Source organism: Uloborus diversus, chromosome 8 (genome assembly GCF_026930045.1).
Source record: "Uloborus diversus isolate 005 chromosome 8, Udiv.v.3.1, whole genome shotgun sequence".
Lineage (NCBI taxonomy): Eukaryota > Metazoa > Arthropoda > Arachnida > Araneae > Uloboridae > Uloborus > Uloborus diversus.
Window position 1 is genome coordinate 94,900,260 of NC_072738.1, and position 25,717 is coordinate 94,925,976.

General features: G+C 32.2%; 1 protein-coding gene across 1 annotated transcript in view; it reads left to right on the plus strand.

Moving 5' to 3' along the window:
- LOC129227628 (calsequestrin-1-like) overlaps window positions 1-25,302 on the plus strand; it is a 75,435-nt gene extending 50,133 nt beyond the window's left edge. The window contains 7 exon segments of the mRNA XM_054862217.1: window positions 2,841-2,879; window positions 2,881-2,934; window positions 2,937-3,017; window positions 9,238-9,312; window positions 13,781-13,913; window positions 21,831-22,136; window positions 24,303-25,302. Coding sequence (XP_054718192.1) covers window positions 2,841-2,879; window positions 2,881-2,934; window positions 2,937-3,017; window positions 9,238-9,312; window positions 13,781-13,913; window positions 21,831-22,136; window positions 24,303-24,340 — 726 coding nt within the window. The 3' untranslated portion in view covers window positions 24,341-25,302.
- Window positions 25,303-25,717: the final 415 nt, after the last annotated feature.

Consider the following 25,717-nt stretch of genomic DNA (forward strand, 5'->3'; position numbering starts at 1 on the left):
ATTGATTCATTACTGAATGTTTTTTTCAAAAAAGATCTGGTTTAGAAACATAAAGAACTAAACTATGTGGCTTTACTTTAAAGAACCAAAATACTGTCAAGTTACGTGGATGATTAAAGGCACTGTTGACACTAAAAGGTAACTTTTGAAGCAAATTTATTGAAACTTAGTGATGACTCATTCAACCTTTGTCCCATTCAATATCATTCTGCCTGTTTAAAAAAAAAATATCAGACATTTAAGCATCATCATATTCGTTTCACTGCATTTTTACTTTATGAAAATTTATCTGTTGAAGACAAGAATAGTTTAGTTTTTTAACCGTGCACTTATATTTTTTCTATTACGAGTAAGTGCTTCAATGAGGCGGCAGCATTCATATAGACGTTTTGCTAATGCTCATTTCCAAATATTACCAAGTTTGAGATTAAATAGTGCTATTCTCTTCGTGTAACGAGGTCATGAAAATTTTCATTGAAGTCATGAAAAAGTCTTGGAAAAGTCATGGAATTTTTTCATCCAAATAGAGTATGAACCCTGTAATGAAAAAAATGAGGCTGAGGAAATCAAAGCTGCTATATGGACTGTACTCTATGGAACTGGAATTGAAGCTTTTTAGCTTCTAAAACTTTAAACTCGTTTTTCTCAAAACCATATTTCAAAGTCTGTGTTCACTCCCATTTTAAAACCAATTGACTGATTCATTTCAAATTTAGTACACATTTTGCATACATAAAGCCTCCCCCACCCCCTACGTCGAGTTTTAGTTTTTTTTATGAGTTTTTTTCTAACAAAATAGCCGAATGTTTCGTGAAAAATAGCATTTTTTATTTCAAATGGCCACGAAAAATTTTGAAGTCAAACAAAAAAAGATCGAAGAATGTTGGGGGGGGGGGGGGAGGATTAATTAATACTTTGACTAATTTCAAATAGAATTTGATTTCAGATAAATGTCAGCTGAGATACAGTGAACACCGCAAATCATCTTTCTCCGAAAGTGCTCTGGGAAAAGCTCTGTCACCAGATATTTTTTTGATCAAAAATTTATAGAAGATTATTAAAACCATACATAATAATGTACAAAAGATTTTAGTAAATTTAATCAAACCATTTTCCTTAAAATATTCGTAAAAAAAGTGAATTTTTGATGTTGAAAACTCTACTCCCCCCCCCTTTAATTGTTGCTTCTTTTAATTGTTGTTAATAACATTTTGATCTGTAGCCAACATAACATCCTTAATTTTTAAAAATTAACATTTATTTTCACATGACCATTGGGAAAATTTGGTATTTCTCGCTCTTTTCAAGTAAATGCTCTTTTATTGAAATTATTTAATATTTATATTAATTAGTAAAAGTAAATCACAATTTGAGTATTTACTTCTTTAGTGCTTAATTTAAAAAAAAAATAGACTAAAATTTGAAAAATGTTCACATTTTTGAGTGTTTCTGTTCCAAGAATTGTTTGGGGAAACTTCTTCCGTATGGAGCCCTGCGTGTAAATTGAGCCCCCTATCTTTTAACTTCATTTCTTGTACTATATTACTAGGGATTATGCAAGAATATACAGTAACCATTTAAACTCTTTATACTGTGCTTTATTTTAAAAGTTTGTGCACGACATCATGTTTTTCTCCATTTTTATCAAAACTCTTCAAAAAATTCTTACTTTTATTATGCTTTTTTTATTTATTCAACTTAGGTGAAATGGCTATATCGTAAGTTTTTCAAGAATAGGGAATTTTAGAGCTGACGCAAATTCCTCTCCCACAGCACGAAAATTTTCGAAATGAACTCGCAAGGTTTTGTTATTGGCTACTAAACATTGGTTTCATGAATAAATTTTCCATTTTGCATCGCTGAAAGCAGAAGTTCCCCTTTACTGTACTAGTCTAAACATCACTTTGTTGTTGTAAACAAAAAACCACTTTACATCTTTCATTTCTTTATTTCATTCTAAATATGAAGTTTATAAAATATAATTTAACTTAAACATGTTGATAATCTAAAGTTTGAAAATGAAATGAAAAAGAAAAAAAATTTTGTCAATTAAAGGAAAGGTAAAGATTTCTGCTATGCTTGAACAACTAAAAAGTGGGTGAAATATCATTGTTGTATCTACTGCTAAAAAAAAATTAGAGTGATGCATTTTATTAGTACATATACTAAACATACCGTACAATTTCATTTTATACCTCTCTATCCCATTGATTTTGTTCATCCTTGCAGTATTTTTTGTTGAGCAACACATATTTTTTGAAATACAGTAAAAATTCAGTTTTTTATGCATAAAAACGGTAACAGTTAAGAATTGGATTAAAGCAGTTTGAAGGATGTTCATAAATGTCAAAAATGGGTGCATTAATATGAATTGTATGCATACCCTTTTCTACAACGTAAAATTTTGACTTATGCGAAAAGTCTCAGAATGCATCCCTTGCGTAAGTCGAGACTCAACAGTATATGCTAAATTTCAATCTTGTACGTCTCAAAAATGAAAAAAAATTGCACAAAATTAGACCCCAACCATCATATTCAGCCCCTCGATATATAAAATGAGAACCACATTTCTATTTTATTTCCTGGAAAAACAAATTCAATACAGTCCCTAGTAAGTATGTATATTCAACAAACTGGCTAAGATTCTCCCTTACTCATTTTGTTTATTAATTGGATTTTTTATAAACAAGCAATTATTGTTAACTTCAGGGACACAAAGCACTCAAATCTGGGAAAGCCATATCCACTATTCCTAACAGTTGATATTTTATAATAAATTTAACAAACTTTGAAATGTTTATTAGTCATTATACATATACATTCTTTTTATCTCTTTTCAGCTGATGGATCCAAGTAAATTATTAGGATTGGCTGTCGGAGGCTGAAGCATCTTCCCTGGGAGGACATTTCTATCGATTAATAACCAGATTAGTTTAGAAACAACACATAACAACACTGATTTTCAAAGTATTAATATTGTTTGGATTGAACCTGAAATCTTTCCAACAATTCATTTAGTAAGTATGATTCAATTGTAAAAAATATCCCTTTAAAAATGTTCCGATTATTTCAAATAATAATAATAATAATTAATTTGATATATATATATATAATAAGATCACAATCCTCAAAAATGAATGTATACTTTATAAACTAGTAATATTTTTTTTTCCCTTTTTGAATAGTATTGGTATTGCTTTGTTTGATTGATACTTTTCCATGCTTCACACTTTTGTTTCTGGCCATTTTAATTTATTTATCGTTATTTACCAACTAAAAATTTCATAGTTGGGGGCATCCAACAATTTCACTTTCTAAATTCTAGAGATGCCATACACTTGTAGAATAGAAAATCAACAAGCTACCAAACCGAGCCTACCTTTATTCAATTGTACCCCCAGTTCCGTACCTTTGATGGAAAAGTACGGTCTGATTAACTATTATTCAGCATGGCCCCTACCTCCTTTTAATTATATACAGGGTGTTGCGAAACTAATGGTCCATAAACCTTGCCTACACAAGCAATTTTCACTATGGAATGTGGTGTCGGAAAGTAAACGGTAGGCCACGAGATGGTGCTTGCTTCGCAAAAATAGAGAATACAAAAGAAACCAAGAAAAACAATATGACAACAAAGAAACTTTTCACCAACTGCTAGAGGTTGTTGAAAACAAGTTGTCTGTAAGGTCTAGACCTGCTGGAAATAGGGAGAGTAACCTTCTCCTCGTGCGTGCGCCCCATGCCACAGAATGCGCCATACCGACCGATAGTGGATCCCTTTCTCCCAAGCTGTTGATGCGTTCAAGTTAGTTGTCCACTGCATCCAGAATTGTCTCAACTCGATATGTCATTCTCGTGGTTCGTCGATTGATCTCTATCTTGTCTTTCACAGAAAAATGAACCTGTCTCCGAGATTTGTGTGGTGTGTAAATGTTTAAAATATTCTCTGTTTGGGTAGCACCCTGTTCGGTAAACGCATGTGGTGAAGTCTTACCGCTTCTCTAGCGTTACCATTTGCACACCCCTACAGGGATGTGCAAAGGGGGATGAGAAGGGATACCTTGTTGGACCGGAGCCTGAAGGGGGCCCAATGTTTTTAAAATGATATTTGAAATATAGGGGGTAAACAGTATGGAAGGGGGCCTGTAAAAGTCATTTGTGACCCCAAAATTTCTCTGCACGCCCCTAAACCCATAAATGAAGAGTATATCTAGCTCGTCTGAATTCAAATAGTGCTGCAACTCTGGAAAGGAATAGCGTACAGATGATGGGCTCTTGTGAAAGATGATTTACCTACTTCAGAGAAAGCGCCCTCTTGCGATCCCACCGTTTGCATCCCGACCCCACATTGCATTGTGAAAGTTGTTTGTTTTGTCAAAGTCTATCACCTTTTATAGTATGTGCGATTAGTTCTGCAATATCCTGTACATATATTTTTTTAAATCATTGAGCATAACTCTCACTGCTGCAATTTGAGCAGCAACAAAAAAAAAAAAAAAACTGAGGAACAAATTTTAGTTTTTCTTTTTTTTTTCTTTCTTTTTGTTTCCTTACATTTTGCCATTGTAAAATTTGCCGCCCCTAAAGTCTGCTGCCCTAGGCAGTGGCACAGCTGACCTAGATAACAAAAGACAACCTAGATAATAAAAGACACAATGTATCAGAAACTGGGATTTAACTAAGGTCGTAAAAAAGTGCCTATTCATTACATGTACGAATAAATGCTGTTTGTATCTGAAAAAAATTTCATTATGAAGACTTTCTTATTCTAAGTACAAAAGAACATGATTTTAAAATTGTTCTTTTAAGATATGAAAGCTATTTTGATATCTTAAAGGAAGATATCAAAATGAATGAAAACTGTTTTATGTTTTCAGATGAGTAGAAAGCACCAGTTTTGTTCATTTATTTTAGAAAAAAGAAAAAATAAACACTTTTTGTGAGAAACGCAAAATTTTTACTTTAGAGGTCTCAAATTTAAACATTGTGTTATCTATATTTAGTTTTTCTTTAGACAACTAAGCAGGAAAACTTCAAATGAGCGATATTTCGAGGCACAATGTAATGAGGGGTTGCTGTATTTTCATCAAATTGACCAAGAGCTTTCATTTCGAATTGGGGCTGATCATTGCTGTGTAAATTTGGTTGTTAATACAAACAGTTTATCGTCAAATAGGAAAAGCTACTGTGTAATGAAGCTGTATTTTGTAATACACAACGAAAAATATATATTACGCAAACGATCTTTTGCCTTGGAAGACTGTACTTTTTAAGCTGAATTTAATAATACAATTGAATTCACGAAATACATTTTGGATTATATTTAGATATTTATTAAAAACATGGTAGTTGACTGACATTTCAAAAAGTAGTATGTCAGTTACCATGCTTTTAATATTTTTTTTTAACTCGTCCTAAATGTGTTTTGAAAACTTGATTATACCATTGAATTCAGCCTAAAAAATGCAATAATCCACAGGAAAAGATTGTTTTACATTGTATATTTAGCGTTGAATATTACAAAATACATATCGTTTTGCTTCTAAAATGTCAATCAGTTACCAGTAGAATTGATCTAGTGTGACAAAAGGTTTTCTAACATTATCCTGTAAGACATAGACCTTAACTTATACTGACATGTAGGATAAAGATGAAAATCCTATAAAATCTATACATACTATAATGTCTCGTAATCAGGCAGAAGGCTGCAAATGCATTGGTCCTGGTTTATCAGGCATATGAGATCCATCTTTTATGCTCGCACAAGACTGAAAATCCCTTACAGAACCAGTGGCAGATCCGGACCTTCTTGTTGGGAGGGGCGATTGAGTAATACATTAAAAGGGGGGGGGGGGAGAGGGAGTGTCTAATGAAAATAAAAGTGAGAACTGAAGCATGTTTTTCCCCTCCCCCGAATATTGTGTATTCTTCAAAGAGTTTGAATGAAAGTTTTAAATGTTTCGAGTACCACACACACATCAGAATAAAAAATTGAAAAAAACAAATCTACTAATATTCTGGATCTATTTCTAAATTAAACCTTTCTCAACTTTTGATTCATTTGAGCACTCAGGAAATATTTTCAGTAGCCATTCAGGGCCTCAACTGAACTTTTTTCCTTATAAAAGAAAGGTTGCAGAAAGAAAAGTACCAAACAACATAATGAAGAGAAAGATACCGAACATAATGCAATACTAAAATTGTATTTTTAAATAAAATTTGAAGATAGTTATGGATTTCTTTGTTGATTGAGTTGTTTAATGTTCGCCCATAAGTAGGAGTGTTTACAGGCTCACCCCTGAAAATTTTTGTCAGGAACGCATTTTAGACTATTTAGTGGTTAATAAGAGGAAGGGAGATTTGGAGGTCTCTCTTTGTAATTTTTTTGAAATTTAAGGGTATATTTTCGGAAACACTCTTGTTTGCAATCTTTTTTCGAGAAGGGAAAGGATGAGATTCAGAAAATCTCCCCAATCGTTTTTTGATATTAGAGCTTCAAAAATGCAATTTTAGATGGCTGTAGTGATGCTAAAAACCAGAGGGTTCAGGGGCTTTCCTCAGGAAAAATTTCGGAATTAAAGTCCTAAAAATGCAATTGTAGGCATTCTTTGATGACATAGCAGAAAACATAGGGTTCAGAACTTTTCCCCAGAAACTCTTCGATGTAGAAATTCCAGAAATGTTATTGTAGAGGATCTTTGAATGATGAGGAAAGAAGGGCATGGAGGCTCCTCAGTGGAAAATTTTCGAAATTGTAGTCCTGAAAACGCAGTTGTAAGCCATTGTTTGTGACGTAGGGGGAAGGAACGGTATTTGAAACTTTCCATCGGAAATTGTTCGAAATTGGAGCCTTGAAATGGGATGTCTGGTCATCTTTTCTAACGTTATGGGAAGAGATGGTTTCAGGCAGTGTTGGGCATTAATCAATTAATTTTTCGATTGCCTTGTTGATTGATTAAAAAAGTAATTGCAATTAAATCAATTGCAATTAAACTATTAATTGTACTTCACAATTAATTTAATTAGATTAATGTACGTTAATCGCTTTTCACAATAAAAATAATTGCAATTAATTTTTTAAATTGTTTTACAAAACATTTAAAACTAACAATTAACTTAATGTATCAATAGGTACAGCGCAGCGTACAGAGTTCAAAGTATTATTCAAATTCGTATTTTCGTTCAGTGTTGATTGCTCGCTCGCCGCGTGAACTATTCTCGTCTTGGCAAGTTTTTTCCACACGTAAATGTTTGTGTTTTAGCTAAGTGTTTTAAAATTGTGCAAATCATTGTTTTATAGTTTAACCTGTAACAGGGGAAATCAGAAAGAAGGACATAACAGGGGACGTAAGATCTCAGAACCGCTCTGTTTAATTTTTTTTTTCTTTAAATTGTGTAATTAAGATGCATTTCTGTAATTTCCCTCAGATATTCTTCGAACTTTTACTCGTACAGAAATTTTTTTTTAAATTTTTAATTGAAATATACCTTTTTTGAGGCTATTTTGCTGGTGCCATAAGATTTTTTGAGAAAAGTCATATGCTGCAGTAAATAATTTATTGCTCGTAATAAAGTTACTGACACATGAAATACACCGCCAGCTCAGTCATTTCCAGCCGAGAACTGCAGTTTCGTGCTTATTAGCACCCATCAGCCCGGCATAGGAAAGTGACTGAGCTGGAGATGGAAAACGTCTTAAGGAAGCCAAGAGTGCCAAACAAACTGGTAGCTAATATAGAATTAGCGCAGACCAGACGAGTGACCAAAGCAATGGTTCGGTTCAACTCGAGTATTTCATATATTTCTGCTTTAGCCCTGGTTATTGGGCGATAATTTACTGAAAGTTACTGATATTTTATTGATATTTTATTTGTTGCTAACGTGTATTTAAATAGTTACATAGTAATATGGTATCCGTTTAAAGTCCACATCTCATGTAGACCTGTCGTCTGTAGAATATATTGTACAAGACCAGTAATTTTTTTTATGAGTTAGTTTTAATTAAAATTCACAGAACAATTGATAATTGTAGTAAACTACAATTAACAATTAATTAATTGTTAACTGTAGTAAACTACAACTAACAATTAATTAATTGTTAACTGTAGTAAACTACAATTAACAATCAATTAATTGTTAATTGTAATTTTCCACAATTACAATTGATCAATTGTTAGTTGTTGTGGTTACATTTATCAATTAATCAATTGTTAATCTTTAATTGTCAATGCAATTAAAATTTGCCCAACTCTGGTTTCAGGAGCTTCAAAGACCTAATGTTAGTGGATCTTTATTGATGTTAGGGGAAAAACTCGAAATCAGGGGCTCTCCCCAGGAATTTTTTCGGGATTGAAGTTCTAAAAATGTAATTGAAGGCCCTCATTAACATTTTTGAAAAAGTTTTTGATTCCGGTGATTTTTTTCGAAATTGTAGCTCCAAAAACTCAAAATTTTGACGATCTTCAATTGCATTGGAGAGAGGGGGTTGAAGGACTCTCCCCCGGAAAATTTTTGGAATTAGTCGTAAAAATACAGTTGTAGGCAATTTTTTGTGATATGCTAGGTGGGGGGGGGGAGTTTGGTGACTTTTCCCTGACCTTTTTCGAATTTACAAACCTTTTGGGAAGGGTGATCGCCCCAATCGTCTGTAGATCCGCCACTGTAAAGAACTTAGATGTAAGTTTTTATTGAAGCACTTTTCTTTCAAGAAGAAGTAGTGGTATTTAAATTGTGTATTAAGTTGGCACGTTTTTGATAGCAAGTCTTCCATTCAACGATGTTCCCATCTATTTTTCTGAAGTATACTCCCCGTAATCCATTACACACAATATGTGTATCGGATCACATACGTAATATGTCATTATATGAAAATTTTTGAAGCTTGAGGGTATACGCTATCTGTCTAAAAAATGTTTGAGAAGATAAGGCGTATATGGAGTATACCCTATGGGAACACCACTACTTCCACTTTTCCAAAAGTCCCCCCCCCCCATACATTATTTCTTGCTAAACAACAATTTCAATGTTTGTAATATTTTTAAACAAAGTCAGCAATTGCAGATAGTGTAGAGTTTTTAAATGTTAATCATCAATCATATGTTGATGCTTTTGACTCCAAGCAAAATAAAGTTATCTAATTCAATCTATTTTATTTGTATTTTCATTGAATAAAAACTTTTCTATGATTTTAAGCATTCAGAATCATTTCAATTTTTTATGTAATGTATTTCTTCTTAGGTTATGGATGAGTTAGAAACTCTGCTTGGTGTTCCGAACAAGTTGCCAGCATTTGGTGTTATTAATGTTACAACAGTAAGTTGCTTCATTTCCAATTACACAAATATTTTTACTGTTAAAACTGTCAAAAGCTCCCACTTTGCTTCCATCCAAATTTGTGTCATTCTCAGCTCACTTGTTTTTATATTTTGTTATAGTTGTGATAGAGTTTCTATCACAGTGTGCATTTTCCCTGCGTCTTCTCCTTCTTTCACAATGTGTGAAGAGGAGAGACCTTTCACCAGCAGTTCTTCACTCAGAGTGCTGTTCTCTGTGGCGATCCTGGTCACGGCACCAAGTTGTGGCATTGATAAGTTCAGGTATTGTTCTGTTTGGGGATTTGGTTTTAGACAAGAAAAACCCAGAAAATGGTTCGCAAAAAAAGGTCGACTCTGAAGGCACTTTTTAAAAATTTAAAGAAACTTAAATCATATCACCCCTTTCCCGAACTGAGGCCTTGTTCTCGTTGTGGGTTGCAATCTGCCAATAATCCCCTCTTTGAAAAAAGTTCAACTGAAGGAAAAAAAAATCAAAAAAAGACAATATCCAGATGCAAAAACAGAAAAGGCAAGTATAATGAAGACCAAGTGCTTTTATTTCAAATTTCAATTTTCTCTGTCTGTTGATAGTTCCGTTTTTACATTTTTTTTGCTGGTTATTTATTCATTTCCTTCAGTAAAGATTTATTTTCAAGAGGAAGGTGGTCTCTGCAGCTAATCAAATTATATTACATATAAGAACAATTGTGAAAATTTTCGAGAAGAACCAAAAGAAATCACACTAGTGTATTTTTAGAAGAAAAACAAAAAAGGCTCGGAACATAACTCATGTTCCGACTCCCCGTGCATCTCGCACGGTAGTCTGACTCTTGTCAGCAGAAAGTGTGTTATACTTTTTAAGCAAACAGAAATTAAATTAAATCAAAATAAAGATAAACATTTTCAAAGAAAATTAAAAATAAGAAACCAAAAGAATACTCAAAAATCTCTGCAGTTGGTCTTCTTCCGAGCCGCCTTCCCCCGCAGCCATTCCTCAGCTTTTCCTTTTTCAATCTCTCCAGTCTCCTCTCCCATCCTTATCTTTACCTGGCCCGTCACCTGTGTCCGTTCCAATTTTTACATTTTTAAATTAGTATTTAATTCTCCCTAACTGAAATTCCCAATTACAGCGTGACAGGCCAGTAACCAAACAAATCCCACCATCACATGATGCCAAGCCAGAGAACTAAATTCGAATGTCTCTGATTGGTGAGGTCACGTGAGACGTTGCACCAATCAGAGACATTCGAATTTAGTTCTCTGGCTTGGCATCATGTGATGGTGGGATTTGTTTGGTTACTGGCCTGTCACGCTGTAATTGGGAATTTCAGTTAGGGACAATTAAATACTAATTTAAAAATGTAAAAATTGGAACGGACACAGGTGACGGGCCAGGTAAAGATAAGGATGGGAGAGGAGACTGGAGAGATTGAAAAAGGAAAAGCTGAGGAATGGCTGCGGGGGAAGGCAGCTCGGAAGAAGACCAACTGCAGAGATTTTTGAGTATTCTTTTGGTTTCTTATTTTTAATTTTCTTTGAAAATGTTTATCTTTATTTTGATTTAATTTAATTTCTGTTTGCTTAAAAAGTATAACACACTTTCTGCTGACAAGAGTCAGACTACCGTGCGAGATGCACGGGGAGTCGGAACATGAGTTATGTTCCGAGCCTTTTTTGTTTTTCTTCTAAAAATACACTAGTGTGATTTCTTTTGGTTCTTCTCGAAAATTTTCACAATTGTTCTTATATGTAATATAATTTGATTAGCTGCAGAGACCACCTTCCTCTTGAAAATAAATCTTTACTGAAGGAAATGAATAAATAACCAGCAAAAAAAATGTAAAAACGGAACTATCAACAGACAGAGAAAATTGAAATTTGAAATAAAAGCACTTGGTCTTCATTATACTTGCCTTTTCTGTTTTTGCATCTGGATATTGTCTTTTTTTGATTTTTTTTCCTTCAGTTGAACTTTTTTCAAAGAGGGGATTATTGGCAGATTGCAACCCACAACGAGAACAAGGCCTCAGTTCGGGAAAGGGGTGATATGATTTAAGTTTCTTTAAATTTTTAAAAAGTGCCTTCAGAGTCGACCTTTTTTTGCGAACCATTTTCTGGGTTTTTCTTGTCTAAAACCAAATCCCCAAACAGAACAATACCTGAACTTATCAATGCCACAATAGTGCTCTCACAAATACAGACCTATAATTTGAAATTGTTTTTGAAAGTAAAAAAAATCGATAAAATTCATGTGAATATTCTGCATTGCATAAATTACTTTTATTTTGTACCTTTTGCAGTTCATGTTTCAACAAAATTTACATCATATATAATTCGGCCATCCGCTTGTTAGTTGAAAATATTAAATCCAAACATTATTAATGAAACTTCATGTGTTTACTTTTTAAAATGATGAATTATAATGTGGAGAAAGGTTCCTGTTTGTTGGATTGTAAATATTACTTGTTGATGAAGTTTAATGAAAACACCTAACGCTTAAGTATGCAGTATGAAAACGGTTCTATACTAATTCATGTCCTTTGAAGATAATAATTCATCCTCTTTTACAATTAGTACAATTAAACATCTCCTCCCAACAATCCACGAAATGTACTCAATTTCTAAAGAACCAGTTGTGTTTTCATTTTCTCTATTGAAATAAATGTTAAATGAACATTGAATAAATGATGCATTATTTAATATTAGTCACAGAGAGTGATTAACAAATGAAGGGCCACGGGGAAGAATGATCATAGTCCACCATGCTCAAATTTCCCTCATTACGTTTTTGAGCTTGAAATCTCGAATCATTTCCAAGTTAGCCTCAATCTTCCCTGTTAAAACTCACTCACTATGATGATTCTTGCCTGAATAATATTTCCCTTGAATACTGTCTGTAATAATCTAGGGTTCCCATAGGTTAACCAGAGTTTTTTATAAAAATGGACTTTGATCGTTCTTCCCCCTAGCCCTTCAAATAACACCTTTTGTTATGTAACCCACACACTCTCTCCCATCTAGAAAAAATATGCATTTAGTTTAGTTGATGACCTGGCTAAGTTTGGAAGTATAGAAGAGCTATATAGGGGTAGCTGTTCTATAATTCCAACACATGTGTCTTTCAGTGCCCTACGTTACATGGAATGTTTTTTTTCAATGCAAAAATTGTAAACTTATGGATGAAAAGAGATTGGACAAAAGCAATGAGGCAAAGAAGCAAGTAGTTTAAAAAGTGAAATTAGTTGATTAACCAAACACTAATGAGAAAATTATAAACTGATAAGGAACCGGTAGTAACAACACAATAGTAATTGTAAACAATGAGCAAAAGCTTTCTCACAGGTATAAAACCTACGCAAGAAAGACTTCAATTGGTGGAAAGTTTAGCCGCTAAAACGCTACAGACAATTTCACTAACCGTAAACTGCAAGAAAATAGAAAAGGCAGAATACAAGAAAAAAAACTTCAAAAATGAGCAAAGGCTAAAATTTTGAAAAAATCAAGATCTGATGATTTTTGGGAATCTTTCCATATTTTGAGGAATTGAACTTAGTTCACAACCTCAAAACTATTCAATTCTGCTCTTGGGCTCCTATTTTTTATTTATTTTATTTATTTATTTATTCCCCCCCCCCACTCTTTTTTTACATATCTTGCATATTTTTCCCATTTCTTGTTTTCATTTTTGTAATGTAGTTGGCAATTTTTTACTTTCTTCTATTTGTCTCTATTTTTATTTTTCAGAAATTTCATGTTTCGTTCATTTCCCAAAGCTTTTTCTTTCATTCTGCCCTTCTTTTCTCGCAGTTCACGGGTACTGAAATTGTCTGTTGTGTTTTTGGTTTAGTGGCTAAACCTTGCATCAAGAAATTGTGAACTCTTTCTTTTGTGTAGGTTTCATACCTGTGAGAAAGATTTTGCTCATTGTAAGCATTTTTATTGGTTCCTTTATTGGTTTATAATTTTCTTATTGGTTTTCGGTTAATCTGCCATTTTTACATTTTAATTTGCTTTTCTACCTTGTTGCTTTTGTCAAATGCCTTTTGATCCATATGCTTTTGCGTTGAAAAGGCGTTCTTTGTAAAGCTGTAAAACTTGTATATGCAGTAGTCTGCAAGTTTTGTGCAATAAAACGTTGTTGTTGTTGTTTTTTTTATGTTTCTATATTTAGCTCATGTGACTGTTTTCTTGCTTCAGTAAACTTTTAAATGACAGCCACATTTCAATAAAGACAATTAAAGATGACCACTGAAAGGTTTAAATATTTTCATCAGCTATTTATTTTCTATTAAGTTATTTATCATGTTTTTTATTTTAATCAAAATAATAAAAGTTCGATTATTCCTGTCTCATATTTGAGCACTTTACTAGTTGAACACATAACTAGTTCAAAATATAATTTATAGTAAATTCACAAAAAGTTTTCCTTTTCTTTCTGGTGCTAAATTATTTTTCTCTTTTTATAGCTGCAGAGTTCTTGGCTAAATACCTCTCTTTTGAACTGTTCTGGAGATAAAGTTGCTGATACCCAAAACCTTCAAATATTGCAAGATTTTCTTTTAAGTGTTGTATCTAATACTGTTGCTCCAGTTAAAATAGGTAAAAATATTTAATACTATAAATCATGACTTTAAAGTTTAAAACATATGATTAATGCTTTTAACAGATTTGTATTTTGCTTGTTACTTTATAGATAATTGTAAAGAAAGATAAAAATGGGGTGGGGGGGGTTGTTAATTTTTATCTTTCAGTTATCTATCAGTTTTATTAGGTTATTTTCCTTTACTTTTTTAGATTATTATAATTTTTGTGTTTCAAAGCAAAGAAACATTTAGTTTTTCATAATATAATCAGCCATTTTGAATTATACCAACCATGCGAAAATGAAAGAAATTTCATTTTCATACAAGAAACATTATAGACAAAATGAACCAATAAAAATGCACTTCAATCTGATGAAAAGTAAATTGTCACTTTGTTAAATCAGTTATATGCAGCTATATTTGTCAAAGTAGCAGTACAGAAAATAATTCAAATTATATCAGTTTCAGAGCTGCCAACCGTACTGTTATTCTGTACTATGTACAGATTTTGAACGTTTTGCATATTATCATGTTTTCAAATGAAATATGTAAACTCATTTTTATCCATTTTGCCTGTGCATGTAAACAATACTGTAGTAAAGAACAGTGACTGTAAATTTTTCATTTTTAACTTTTTTTTGCATTTTGTCATATATTGTATGTTAGCTTTATTGTACAAGTTGATTATTTGGTTTCTGCTGAAAAAAAGTGAGAAAAAAATTTCTAATTCCAACATTTCCCTGTTGTTAGTATTGAATACAAAACAGGTTTCTTCAAATGTCTGGAAATGTCATTTCTGCCTATACTGCCTTTTACCTGTCCAAGGCAGAATAGGCATATTGAATTTTGGCACATTGTGAGTAGTTGTGCAGCAATCTTTTGTCATCTGGTACACGTTTGTCCTTCTTCTGATAATTTCTTAAACTGTATACAATAAAAAACCTACTAAACTAAAATAATACAATATTTTTGCCCTTACTGTGCTTTTTAACCCCCCTCCCCCCAAATCTTTTTATAAAAATTGTTTGAAAGAGAGAATTATTTTTCCACTTGCATCATGCTCATTATAAATGTTCTAAATTTTCTCCCTTTTTTCCCCCCTCTCTCTCTCTCTTTTTTTTTTTAACCAATTTTTTCTTCCCTGAGTTTTTCAACTTCAATCTGGGACATAAGTGGGATAACATTAAAGAAGTACCAAAACTGTTGCAATTTTAACTTTAGGACCCAAAAATGGTATGAAATGGCTCTTTCTACTCAAAAGAATTGTTCCATCGTCTTGATTTTTATGTCATTGGAGTTACTGTAAAAAATATCTGTAGCTCAACGGCCTAAATTAACCAAAAAAGGAGTCATAAGCATTTTGAAAGAGTTACAAGCAAGTGAAACTTGATTTTAAATTGAACATTTAAAATCGTCAGTGCAAGATTTTGATTTTTTATAGCATCAATCTATATTAATACAGGCCATGCTATTTTCATATTTAGTTCTGTGTAAACATATCAAATTCTTTAGCTATTTTTAGGCTCTATCTTTGATGGGAAATTTTAAAAATTTTGTGTGATGATTATTTTTTCACTACTTATTATTTATTAATTTGTTTGTTGTGCAGCCTAAAGGTAAACTCCAAAAATATTATTTTGAAATTTATGATGTAAGTTTTCATTACTGATTTTAGGTTATTTAAGAAACTGTTGATGCTGAGGTGAATTCGGAGGGACTGGCGTCTTTTTTTCCAATCGGAACTGTTTGGGAATATTATCTGTATTTGAAAGGGGATTTTTTCGTGCTGTTGTTTTAATTCTAATGAGGTTTTTAGGTTAGTTGGTGCTATTATAAATTTTTTCCTCTTTTTGATTAGGGTTTCTTAGAACTGTTTCCCACGTCCAGAATTTTTTATACAAATGTTGCGGTTATTTCACAACTGTATTTTGCTGTTTTAATGGGGATTTTTAGGGAGGTTTTTCTTTTTCCAATATAAGAGGCATTTGGGGACTATTGTTTTTATTCTAGTTGGAATTTTTGAAGGACTGCTGTCCTTACTCTCTGATGGATATTTTTACCAGGGGAGTCATTGTCTTAATTTATGAATCGTTGTCCTCGTTAAATTTGGGTTTTATTGATTTGTTCTTCTGCTAATGAGGTTTTTTTTTAGCAAGGACAGGGTGGGGGGGGGGGGGATTTTCTTTATTTGGTAACTGTAGACTTTCTTTTAATGAATCCTTCAAGGGTCTGCTGACTGTTCTTTATTTAAATAAGAATTGTAGCTATTTTCTCTTTATTTATTCAAGATAAAATTCTAAACTTGATTCAGGCGATCTCAGTTCCTTTTATGCTGAAGAACAACAGAGTGGCGACAGAAACTGTGAAAAAAAGTTCCCTGACTTTTCCCTGATTTCCCTGATTAAGTTCACCAAATTTCCCTGATTTACGTTACCAATGATAATGGTTTTCTTTCTTTGCTCTACTTGAAATCCATTGTATGTTTGTATTAAATGCAGTATTTTAAACGTTTTAAATTGTGTAAAGTTGTTGAACTAAAGATATAAAAAGATTTTAAAAAGATGCTACTTTTTTAATGAAATGGTTAAAAAAACAAGACAATTTTTTTGGAAGGAAAGAAAAACCAACAAAACAGTATATTAAATTTTTATACATGGAAAGGTTATAAAAAATTCAAAAAAAAAACTTTACTTCCAGAAACCACTTAGCATAAGAAATTTAAGAAACTATTAAAATTACTGTTAAAAACATATGTGTATTTATGATAGAACTAAAAAGTAATTGAAATTATTTTGAACTAAGTTTTCAAACAGTATAATAATTGTTGCAAGAATAACAAGTAATAGTGAAAGAATAGAAGTAATGTAGTTATTCTTATCGAACTAATTGACATATTTATGCAAAACAGATGAAACCATTTGAAATCCATTCATAAGGAGCTTTTCTCTAATCAAGAATATAGGTTTTAATGAATGAATATAGCATTTTAACAATAAAAAAATAAAAATATTTACTTAAGTTTACAAGTTAACTCTATTTCAAATGGTTTCAGTATGTAACGAAAAAAAATATCTTACATTGCTTTTGTAACAAACAACTTTGAATGCAAGAAAAAAAAAGCAATTAGTTAATATCAAAATATATAAAAGAATACAACTTGGTTATAAAATTAAAAAATTACTTAAGTCTGAAGAAAAGAAAACCTTTATAATCTGCGGTGACAACAAATAGTATAACGGCAAAAAACAAAGTTTTTTTTAATTGAAAGTTCTATTTTAGCAATTAAATTAAAAATCCAAAGAAGTAATAACTTTTAAGCTTTTATAGTATTAATTCAAAAACCAAAGATTTCTTCTTGAAATCGTCATTACAGTACTTAATTACTTCGAGACAATGGAATAAAGGCAACGGAGCTAAGGCATTAATGAAGGCTTCCTCTTTGCCTGTATGGTTGTTTATTTTACGTAGCATTGAAAGCGTGAAAGGAAATTTCAAGCTAGGTAAAATAACAACCTAACAGACACAGAAGCAATCTTAATAAGTTCATCCTGTGGTTAATAAGTAAGATTCAATACTTTGACGTTGAGGAAAAAAGATGTACAAATATGCGGCAGTGTATAATCGCACCTCATTAATTTTACATTTTTTTTTTTTTTTTTTTTGAACAGATAATTGGCGGAAAATGCATAGGAAATTAGGATACTTAATTTTGTAAAGCAAAGAAAAAAAAAAATTTTTTTTCTTCATAAAATCAATTTTTCCTGATTTTTTGTTATTTTTTCAAAATTCCCTGATATTTCCCTGATTTTTCCCTGATTAATAAAGTTCCCTGACTTTTCCCTGATTTCCCTGATCTGTCGCCACCCTGAACAAAGTAGAAATTGAAATAGCCTATGCAGTGAGAGGCATAATATTTGGTAGCAGGGTTCGTACGCTCCGGGAATTCCGGGAAAACCGGGAATTGTCAGGGAAAATGACACTGTCAAAAATGTCAGGGAAAAGTCAGGGAGTTTTCAAATTTTGTCCTCCAAAAATTTTTTTTCCCAAGGAATTAAGTACTATGAGATCTAGTCTTCGTTTTTATTGTGATTTCACGAAAAAAATTGTAAATTTTTATCTAAACCGACGCTGGCACTTAAAAACTGCAATCGAAAAATGAACGTTTTTTTTTTCACAACGAAAAATGCGCCAAAAAAGCGAAGATTTTCTTACATAGAGTCAGTGAGGGGAACGCATTTCTTTCTACTGCCTAAAGTTTTAGATGGGTTGCCACAACATTCTGTTCGGTTCAGGGTTCGTACGCTCCGGGAAAACTTGGAATTATCAGGGAAAATGACTTAGTCAAAAATGTCAAGGAATTTTCCAAATGTGTCCCCAAAATTTTTCTTTTCCCAATTTTTTCCCAGGGGATTTCGTTTTATAAGACCTAATCTTCATTTTTATCGATGTATTTAAAAAAGATTGTAACAATTTTAAAGCAATGAAAAAAGTAGCGACCCAAAAAATCTTCAGCAGCCGCCATTTTTGGCTCTCAGTAGTTCTCAAGGGAAAAAAAATGGTGAACAGCAATTATGCACAAACTCAACAGGAGAGAAGACAATTTACTGCTTCGGAAGCACAACCTGTAGATGGGAGGGTCGATCGGGGAAAATCTTTTTTTTTTTTTTTTTTGATCGGAAAATCATTTCAGCTACGTGTGAAACGTAGTCGCCATCTTTGGTCATTCACAAGATGGAAGTAGATACGATCCAAAAATGCCTAAGTTTCTAAAAACAAAGCAGAATTGGATGTTTTCTTTAATTGAAAACTGATGAAAACAACAAAAAATGGCCTGCAAATTGTTTTTCTATTATTATTTAAAATAATTTTCTTGAGAAATGAAAAATTTTGTTCTTAAAACTTAATCTTATCCTCACTGCCTCGGACGCAAATGTGATAAAAACTTTTCAATGAATTGTATTATCATGAAGATTTATTATTTTTTAATTGTCTTCATGCAACAAATTAAAAAAAAGTTATTTCTTATTTCTGGGCATAGCCGCCATATTTGGTCATTCCCAAGATGGAAGTACACAAGACTTTTTCAAGTGCCTAAGTTCCCGAAAACGGCATTGGATGTTAATTGCAATGCAAACTATTGAAAACAACACAAATTGTGCCCTTTTTTCCGGATAATTTGTAATTATTTTCTGGAAAAATGCAAAATTTAATCTTCATAACATTTTTTTTTGTTTTAATTGATTTATACTCTTATATGCTAAATACTGACTATTTTGCTTTTATTGTAGTTTTTTAAGGATTATTAATTATTTATTACTACTTTTATACTACAAATCCAAAAATCTACTTATTATTTTAAATTTTTCACTTTGTCGCCATATTTGATCGTTTGCACAATGGAAGTAGACTTAAACTTCCGGAAACAGAATTGGATGTTTATATCAATGTGTAATATTGAAAATAACATTAAATGTGCAAAAAGTTATGAATTTTTGAAAATTGACTATTACTTTCTGGAAAAGAAAGTTTGAAATTTTAATGTAAGCGTCCTTTAATATGTGAAAAAAAAAAAAAAAAGATTATTGGCATTAGCCTATGATTGGCGGATGTTGATTTTTGTTACTATGCATTACATGGTATGCCGATTGATGCAACAAGTTAATCATATTTATACTGAAATTTAGCATTGCATTTTGCTCAATATGTTTCGTGTAACCTACTTATAAGAAAATAAAAAGTATTGTAAACCAAAAGCGGATGCTAAAAGGTTGCTGCAGGACTACAGCAAAACGCTATAATATTACGCGTGACATCAAAGAAACGCTAAAATAAGTTGAAAGTACTCTGTTTTCAACAAATAGTAAGCAAATTAAAACAATTTTGAACAAAATGTTTAAAAAAAACTTAAAATTTTGACAGAGAAAACAAACGAAAAAAAAAAACAAGTTTTTTTTTTTAAATCTAAGGGGAGAAGTTTCAGTTCTGCATCGCTACTTTAAACAATTTTAATTATTTTGAAAATATTACTATTTAAACTTAAATTTTGAATGAAGCGAGTAACCTGGAATTTTCTAAAAAACAACCTGGAAAACCTGGAAAAGTCAGGGAACTTTTTTTAACCAAAAGTGTATGAACCCTGGGTAGGAATAGGTATTTTTAAAGGAAGCCTTAACTTTATTTCAGAACTGTTATCCTCATTCTTTCAGGAACTAATGTTCTAATTTGAATTTCAGTTTTTACTGACTAATGTCCTTACTGTAATGGGGAATTTTGAGGACTGACCCATTATTGTGTTGGAAAATTTTACGCTCAATTTCGCCTCTTTTATTTTGGCCTGAGAATTGAGCGTATGTCACTTGACATTGCTTTTATTTTCAAGGTAGAAATGTAACCCCACATGGCGTGGCCAATAACTAAATAAAAGTTTTATGCACATTTTAATTCTCTGTAGAATATAATGTAGTAATTTTCAATTAATTATATCATTTTATAGGTTGTACTAATGATCAATTTCAGTTTGGCGGCCCTGTGCTTAAAGATTTTTTGCAAGTTTATTCCAAAATAAACATGTTGTAAATAGAAATAAGTCCCAAACTCAAATAGTAAATTGACTTGGAACTTTCATTTTCTTTTTGAAGTACATTACAACCTCGTTTTCACGGGCTGTCTGAGACCAAAGGCAATCTGGATAATTGTAATTCAGGATAAGGTAGGGTGTAGGTAATAAGGTCCGAATGTAGGTAATAAGCAAAACAAATCCTTAAATAAGCAAACTAATCTTTTATTGATAAAATGCAGCATTTGTAGCAAAACTACTTATAATTGTTTATAAGACATTAAAAATATTTTTTTTTTAATTGCATCTTTTCCTAATGAGAAATAATCCTCTGTCTTCTCTTTCAAACACATGTGGTGTTTAGATGAAACATGTTTTACTTGAATACCTTTTACCTTTATCCTTAGTAAATCAGCTGTATTGGTGTTGGGCTGAAGCTTCTACACCATGATGCTTGTTAGATTACCTTAATTTATCTTGTTTTTAAGCAGGAGCTGTACTTCTAATCAAAGTTAAAGCTAATGTTTGGCGTACATAAAGTTACACTCATCATCATTGGCATGCAGAAGAACACCTGTTGGCCACCTGATCCAAGGGAGGAGAAGGGAAACCTGTTGGCCCAGGACTGAGCCTGAAAGGGGCCCCGAGATTTTTAAAATGAAGGGTGAATTATATGTAGGGACGTAGAGGTAAACAATATGGAGGGGTCCATAAAAGCATTTGTGACAGGCTCCAAAATTTCTGTGCCCATCCCTACTCATCATTACCTGTAAATTTGGTTTGTATTTTCCAGAGAACCAAATTAACAAGAGTTGGTTAAATAAGATCCTACTGTAATTCCAAGTCTTCTATATTTTTAATTAATGCTTAACAAAGAAATGAAAATGATAGCTAACAAGTTGCTGTATTATTTTTCTTTTTACTAATCTCAGTTCGTATGTTAACCTTTTCACTTAAGTTCACAGTTATTCCAAATAATTCTCATTTCGCTAAAATGCTGCTAGTATATGTATTGCATGTGAATATTTTTCCCCTCTGTATGGTAGCTGCATTTGTATAGTTTTGCCGTACAGTTAAAATATGATATGGACCCAAATACATGTTAAATTTTTAAATGCTTCCTTTAATCAGAAGGTAAAATGTCATAGTGATGTTCTTAAAATCCTTTTATGATCCTAATACACGTAATAAATAATATTAAGTATAACTTTAAATAATTCTTCAGAGTTTTCAAGCATTGTACTTTTGAAAATCTCAGCGCTTTTTTACTTTTTAAAATTACACATGATAATGTTATACAGATAGAAAATACATTTATTTTAACAATCGTCTAATTCTGAGACTTTAATAACAATTTTATGTGCATATTTTTTGTAGGAGCACAAGCTTTTGTGAAACCACCAACTGCTCAAACAGCAACAGAAAACTCAGATGTTGTCCTTGATTGCATCATTGAAAATCCTGTAGGAGATTGTTTATGGCTAAAAGATGGCAAAAATATAGGCTACAATCTTGACCGCTATCCACACTATAATTGGAATGGTGACAGGTTGTCTGGAGATTGCAGTCTTCTCATCAAAGGAGCTCAGTTGGCACGAGACAGTGGAGAATGGGTTTGTGAAATGACTGGGGATGAAACTTCTCCAACTTTAACTTCACCACCTGTTAAAGTACTCATAACAGGCAAGGAAATTTGATTACTATATTTATACACTCTTTAAAACTTATTTTTAAATTTAACCAAAGAAAAAAGTTAATTATAGCCCATGTAAAAGACACTTAAATTTTGTTTAAACAACTGGACAAATGTTAAGTTGCATCAAAGTAGATAATTCACCGGATAATCCTAAAAGATCTCCTGGAAACTTTCATCTATAAAGACTCCCTTGAGTTGGTGTTGAAAGCCAAGTTAATTGTAAGGTGAATTGCATCCTTGTCCTTCACAGACTGGGGGATGTCAAAAAATCTGAAAGTACCAATTAAAAAAATTTACAGACACATTTGAATATCACAGAAAATTTCTTATACTTAAAAATTCAAACCAAACATGTGTTCTGTGTTAAGAAAACTATTCCCTGTAGACACAAGAAATGTGTGTTGCAATCAGTTTGTATCCTTGAGCTTTAATAGTGGTAACTTTTTTTTTTTTTTTTGCACAAGGGTATAGATTTTATTTGTTAGTTATCATATTTTTCATAAAAACAATTTTATTTTAAATACAGTACTTCATTTAATTATAAAAACCGATTGTACAAGAAATATTTTGCACTAATAATCTATTAGAAATTAATATCAGAATTAGTATCATTTTCCTCTTTCATATCAAATTATTTTTGCCTCGATCAATCAACACATATTGAGCTGTTAACTGAATAGTTCCCGACATTTGGCGATTTTCAACATCCATAACAGTCACATTACTTTATTATTTTATTGCATGCAATTAAAGTTCTTTTACAATTACAAAATAGTTTTCAATATTGTTTTTTTTAAATATTTTCTATCATTATTGTTACAACCATGTTTATTTTTAGTGCTTGAATTGCACTCATAATTTAATAACTGCGAGAAAGTTAAGTGTAAAAATAACAGAGAGAGAAAGAAATACACACAAACAAAAGTTCTATAAAGCTAGAAGAGAGACATAAGTACCTATACTCTTCCATAGTTTGTTGTGAATGCATACAAGGAAGAGGCTTGGAGATTGATGATAGAACACTGAGTTCTACAGTAAACTCACCAAATATCATCAGTTTAGCTAAACTACCATTGTATTTGGTATCTCAATTTTGACATCATACTTAATGCCAACTCAAGCTTATATATTAACAAATGGTCACCAGTTGTCAAGTCACTTCAGTTTGTCTTCCTTTGTTACTTCTGTTTAATGATGAAGCTTCCTCATAGTTTTTGAAAACTTCACTGTCTTCAAAAAATTTTAGATGACTCCACTGTCACTCCTGGTGTAGTCAGGTAATAAATTATAACACATTAGCCGAGTAATTCTCAGAGAAAAGCAAATAAAAAAATTCTATGTGTGGCATAAGAATACTTTTTTCTTAAGTTTTTCTTAGATATATTTGTTTAATTTTTGTGCTTATATATAAGGGTTGCCCAAATGAAAAATGGACAAGTTGAATACAAATAATAATTTAAGTGTAAATCAAAAGAAATCGTCATGGGTGTTGAGGCACAGGTCCCAGCGTGCAGCAGCAGGTCGATGCCTTAGCTGTAGAAAGATCAGGGCTGATTCCTGAGGAAGTCCTGCATGGCTTCCATCACTTTTATCGTCTGAATGGAAACGTTTCCCCTGTAATGCTCTCTTAAGTGGCCCAAAGATGTGGAAGTCACAGGTTGGCAAGTTCGGACTAAACGGGGGTGTTCCAAAACTTCCCAACCGAAAATTTGTTTAGGATTGTCTGTGAACTGTTCCTTTACTCAGGTTGAGTTCGTCACTGATTTCACGGGTCTTTTAATCTTTTGATTAGTTCAGATCTCATTTCATTAACGAAGGCAATGGAATAATTGGTGATCATGTTGTTTCATTGGCACGGTCTCAGCAGATCTGGTGTTGTGTGCCGCCCTTAACATTACTACCGCATTTTCCAATCTGGACACATCCATGGATAGCACGACTTTCCTTTGGTACAATTTCCTCTTCTGTAAACAGTTTTAACCGTTGAACGCACTTGATGCAAACCGTATACCCCCCTTTATATACTTGTGCAGTGACACTCTAATTGACTCATTCATTCTGATGTTATTGCCCTTGTCCACTTTTCATTTGGGCAACCCTTATAGTTTCAATGATATACTGTTTTAATTTTTAAAAATATATATCATTTACAGCTGCAGATCAACCATCAGAAGTGAAAGCTGAGCTGTGAGACACTAAATCTTGATAAAATATTCTAAATGTATATTTGTGCTACAGAACTATTTATATGTATACATCTTTAGAAAAAAATGTTTTTCTTTTATAAACATTTAAGTGAGATATTGTTCAATAAATATACTTTTTATCTTACTTTAAAAATGTAATTAAATTGAATTTTACTGTGCATGCAATTTACCTTTTAAAATGTCTTCCATCTTGTAACACCATTAGCATTCCAGGAGGTCAATCGATACTTGCATTTTGAATTTCATAAATTTGTTGTACTCACCGTTCGCCAGATCTTTCTTCTTCATCATCTCTGTTGAAAATAGCAATCGTTTGGGGCAGAGTCGATAGTGGTTGTAAAATTTCTTAACAACCAGCTAACCACACTGCCATAATCGATTACAATTGTGTCCGGAAATTTGTCCTAAAGTAAATAGAAATATTTAAAAATCTTACCTGCTGCGTGGCAAGCAGTAGGTTTTTTTTTTTTCAGCCGTCCTTTGTCATAAAAAACTTCTTTCTTTATTCAAATGTAGGTGCTAAATGGTTTAGAATCTTATTCTATCACACTATTTGCTGTAAAAAAAATAATAAAAACATACATTATATATTTCATCAAAAAAATTTGTTAACATACGGGAATTTCCGAGCCTCCAACTCTGCAAGCACTGGCAGAGACTTTCTGGGAAATGACAGACTCTTGGAATATTAAGCCTCGACTCGGACTCAACTCTTTGACTACGACAGGAAAAAAATATTAAAAATAAATGAATAAAATAAAAAAAGAGTTAAAAATAAAAAAAGAGAAAGAGGGTTGAGAAACATTTTGGGGAGATTTTGCTCCGTTGAACTTGGGGGGGGGATGGGCACCCCTGCTGTGTAGCAACATGGATGGTGTTCTGCCGCTGTTTATGACTATTAATTATGCAAGATAACTGTGTATAACAAATATTTCCATATGACTAACATAAGGTTGAAAATAAAAGGGGAGCATGCTCACTTTCGGACCACTGAGTTAACTTGTAATATATATATATTTTAACAATTAAAAATAAACTTTTTTTGAAACCTGAAAAAAACTCTCTCTTGCAATTCCATAATTTCTTTAATTGCATACAATAAAGTCATAAAAAGGAATCATAAGGTCTGTGCATTGTGTTGCCAACAATTGCTAAATGGCATGAAATATTCATTTAAAAATTGATATGAATTAAGTGATGCATTGGAGAAAGACATCTTGATGCTTATAATAAGGACTTGAAATTATCATTTTTTCTCCTTCTGATCACCACCGTTTGCACAGTGTATCGGTGTTAGGTGCTCAGGCAAGCTGAGCAGTAAGGATCCGAAGGTCAGTTCGATAAAGTACAACATATGCAGT